General features: G+C 43.3%; 1 protein-coding gene across 1 annotated transcript in view; it reads right to left on the bottom strand.

Annotated features, from left to right (window-relative positions):
* Positions 1-224: 224 nt before the first annotated feature.
* The window catches only part of LOC307237531 (uncharacterized protein), a 5,332-nt gene continuing 1,590 nt past the window's right edge, over positions 225-3,966 (bottom strand). The window contains exons 2-4 of the mRNA XM_080010259.1: positions 3,584-3,931; positions 2,932-3,056; positions 225-1,894 (exon numbers count right to left, since the gene is read on the bottom strand). Coding sequence (XP_079866385.1) covers positions 1,805-1,894; positions 2,932-3,056; positions 3,584-3,931 — 563 coding nt within the window. The 3' untranslated portion in view covers positions 225-1,804. The remainder of the gene's footprint in view (positions 1,895-2,931; positions 3,057-3,583; positions 3,932-3,966) is intronic.

The following is a 3,966-nucleotide window of genomic DNA, read 5'->3' as shown; positions in this document are numbered from 1 at the left end:
ACATTCAATCAGTTTGCTTATTTCAACCAGGCGCCAATATTTTACTTGGAGACAAACTCTATTTGGTATATATATATAAATATATATATATATATATATATATATATATATATATATGGAGAACCATATGGGGCCCAAGATGGAGCCCTGGGGACCCCAGATTAAATATTGGCAGGAGTGAAAGAGGAGTTGCCTACGGAGACTGAGAAACTTTGATCAGAGATACAACATCAGACTTTATTCATTCACATGAATCAAAGTTTTCCAAAACGCATCAACCAGGAATCAACGATTCGACAGTTTTAAAAAGTCACAGGTAAGAAGGCCTTTGTGCCCGTTGTGGTACAAAACGGTGTCATTGTTCAACTAAAGACATTCACAGGGTGTTTGAAAAACACTTAAGTAACCTTTAATTGTTTATTTGTTCAGGGAAACCCCATCAAAAACTCATTGTCAAGGGTGCCTAAGCACAATCCAGGATACAAAAAAACAAAGAATACAGCAACACGAGAAGTTTTGGAAATAAAGCAGACACATTAAGAACAACATACGTTGTATGTGGGCAATGTCACTGACTTGGTATAAAACACACACATTCATTCAGGCGAGTTAAAGTGAGACATTTAAAAACGATCAAGTCTTGATTTCATGGAGCGTGGACGGATCAGCAGAGGCCCCCGGTACTGTGAGCGGGAACCGGCTCCGTGATCGAGTTTTGTGGCCAAGGGTCTTGAATGTTCAGGAGGTGAGGTAGTCCCATAGATTTCCCATTATGCCTCTAAGGATGAATAGACAAGGATGCTGTTCCCTCCTGTAATGCCCTTTCAATCAGTCTCATCCCCCTTTCCTGCCGCGGCGAAAGCCCGGTCACACCCGCTAATATCTCATCACGTCATTAGCGGGAGAGATCAGTCCCGGGTTTCAGTGCCGGCTCAGTCAACCCTGCAGTAGACAGGTTCTTATCCGCTCCAGCTCTGATCAGCTCGCCGCCGGGCTCCCAGCCGGGCTCCCAGCCGGGCTCCCAGCCGTGCTCCGGCACCGCCCCAGGCCGGCCCCCGAGCCGGGTGCGTCTGCGCTCCCGCCGCCGGGCGAGGGTGCGGGCATGGACACTCCGCGCCGCTCCCGCTGTACCCCTCCCAATCACACCGGAGGCCCATGACACGGCCTTTTGCCGCCGCCTCGGGGACGTCGGAACGTGACACGGCCGCAAAAACTAAACAAAAGCCAGGCATGCTCGTCCAGGCTGGCGATGGGAAAGGCCTCAATCACCTATTTCTAGCGGGCTTACCCGTCCTTAACTGCTAGTTTTGGTGTCAAAACGTGATTGGAGGCAAGTTGGCAAGCAAGATAAGATAAGATATCACTATTATTCACGGGGGAGAAGATTCAGGCGGCGCCAGTGGAAGGAAGGGTTCGGCCGAAACGGTGAAATTAAAATCCACATTCACAGTTTTTATTCGCCGTCCCTCGGTACCATTTTGATTCACACGCTGTGCACACGGTTTGGGAGTCAGGTGCACTGGCGCCGCGTTCTCCGTGTGAGCACGTTGTACCAGCACGGCAACATTGGCGCCCGGGGGGCCGCTCCGGCAGTCAGAGCCACTGAGGGCCCAGTGAATTTAAGAACAACAGCTCAAGAGGGATCCCTCGCCGAGGAACGATGCCGACAAAAAAGAACGAGGAGACAATAACAGAAGTGAACACACGGCGAACGTATGGGACGTTTTAAACATCAGAGATGATCACATATTATCAAATGAATCATGTAAAGGAAATGCATGAACTGGATTTCACCGTGGCGTCGCTAGCGTCTGAGGGTGCTGCGCATGTCTTCGTAAACATCCGCGGTGGCGGATCGCTGTGGTTTCATGGCTTTCTTGCGCATGGCCTTGACCTGAGAGACAGACAGACGGATAGACAGACAGGTAGACAGGCGGGCAGACAGATAGAAAGACAGGCAGATAGACAGGCAGGCAGACAGAATGACAGACAGTCAGATAGACAGACAGGCAGACAGACAGGCAGGCAAATTGAGAGGCAGACAGACAGACAGGCAGGCAGATTGAGAGGCACACAGATAGATAGACAGATGGGTAGACAGACAGACAGACAGACGGACAAAATACAAACAGATGGCATAAATAAATAAGCCCTCCGTCGTTCACCGTGCTTTACACAAACTGAATGAAACGCACCAAGGGTCGGGAAATGCAACGACTCTTTTTTTTACCGAGTGACACGTCAAGAACCTGATCCCAAAACAGAGTCGAAACTTTCATCACTAATCTCCATTTACACACACACACACACACACACACACACACACACACACACACACATATATATATATATAATATATACACACACACACACACACACACACATATATATATATATAATATATACACACACACACACACACACACACACACACACACACACATATATATATATAATATATACACACACACACACACACACATATATATATATAATATACACACACACACACACACACACATATATATATATAATATATACACACACACACACACACACACACACATATATATATATAATATATACACACACACACACACACACACCCACACATATATATATATAATATACACACACACACACACACACACACACACACACACACACACACACACATATATATATATAATATATACACACACACACACACACACACACACACACACACATATATATATATAATATATACACACACACACACACACACACACACACATATATATATAAATATATAATATATACACACATATATAGATGGGTATGCACCCTTTTCTATTAAAATCTCTTTAAGTTAGTTAACACTGTTACCGTTGAAAAACACACACTGTTGAAACGAACACAGACAGAGGACAGACGAGGCTCCGCCCGCACCTTGGGAAGGATCCACAAGAAGCAGGTGATGAGGAGGAGGACGAGCATGGTCCCGCAGGTCAGAGTGGACACCAGCACTACAAACAGGGTCATCCTCGGGGACTGGGCCTCACACTCTGCTTCTCCTGGACACGACCAGAGCCACCAGTGTTAATGCTGCTGCTGCTGTTGAACTTTAAGACTACCTTTACTTGGTTGGTTGCCAGTCAGCACTTTGATGTGCAGATTTATTGGTTGCAATTATTATTATTATTACTATTATAGAATTATTTTTTTTCTTGAATCAAAATAAATGTAAGATTTTCTTTAAATTGAAAACGTCATGAAATAAATGTACAAAGAAATACAAATATACACAAAGGAGTGCAGTAGTAGAATAGCAGTATATATACACAAAATTATACTCAGACAATTATTATTATCATCATCATCATCATTATCATCATCATTATTATTATTATTATTATTATTATTATTATTATTATTATTATTATTATTATTAATAATAATAATAATAATAATAACAATTATTATTATTATAATAATTATAATAATTATAATTTTAATTATAATAATAAAATAATAGCTATTATTTTTGTTAATAATTAATGGTTACGATTTAAAAAAAAAGAAGACTAACACAGATGCTTACCCTTCACCACAAGTAGAACAGAACCATCACCTGGTTGGATAATTAAGTCATCTTCCTGAGACACTTTGTACTCACACCAGTACACGCCGGTGTCATTTACTGTCAAGTTTCTGATGGTGATGTCCAACTTTGTGATGACTCCATTTGTTTGCGTTCTGTTCATAAATTCTTCTTTAATTCCCGGTTGGTCCGATGTCGTCCCGAGGAAGAGCACCTGGTCTTGCATCGCCGCGTGCAGGCCCTTCTTCAGATACAGCTCCCAGACGTAACTTTTTGCCAAAGGCGTGTTGCAGGAAACGGTGATGGAGTCGCCACTGTTCCTCCACCGGACATCACCACTGTCTTCAGCTGGGAGGGAAGGAAGGAAAGAAGGAAAGAAAGAA

This window comes from Zeus faber (assembly GCF_960531495.2).
Source record: "Zeus faber genome assembly, chromosome: 11".
NCBI classification, from domain to species: Eukaryota; Metazoa; Chordata; class Actinopteri; order Zeiformes; family Zeidae; genus Zeus; species Zeus faber.
Note: the sequence above shows the minus strand (reverse complement) of the source record. Positions and strands in the feature narration are given on the sequence as shown.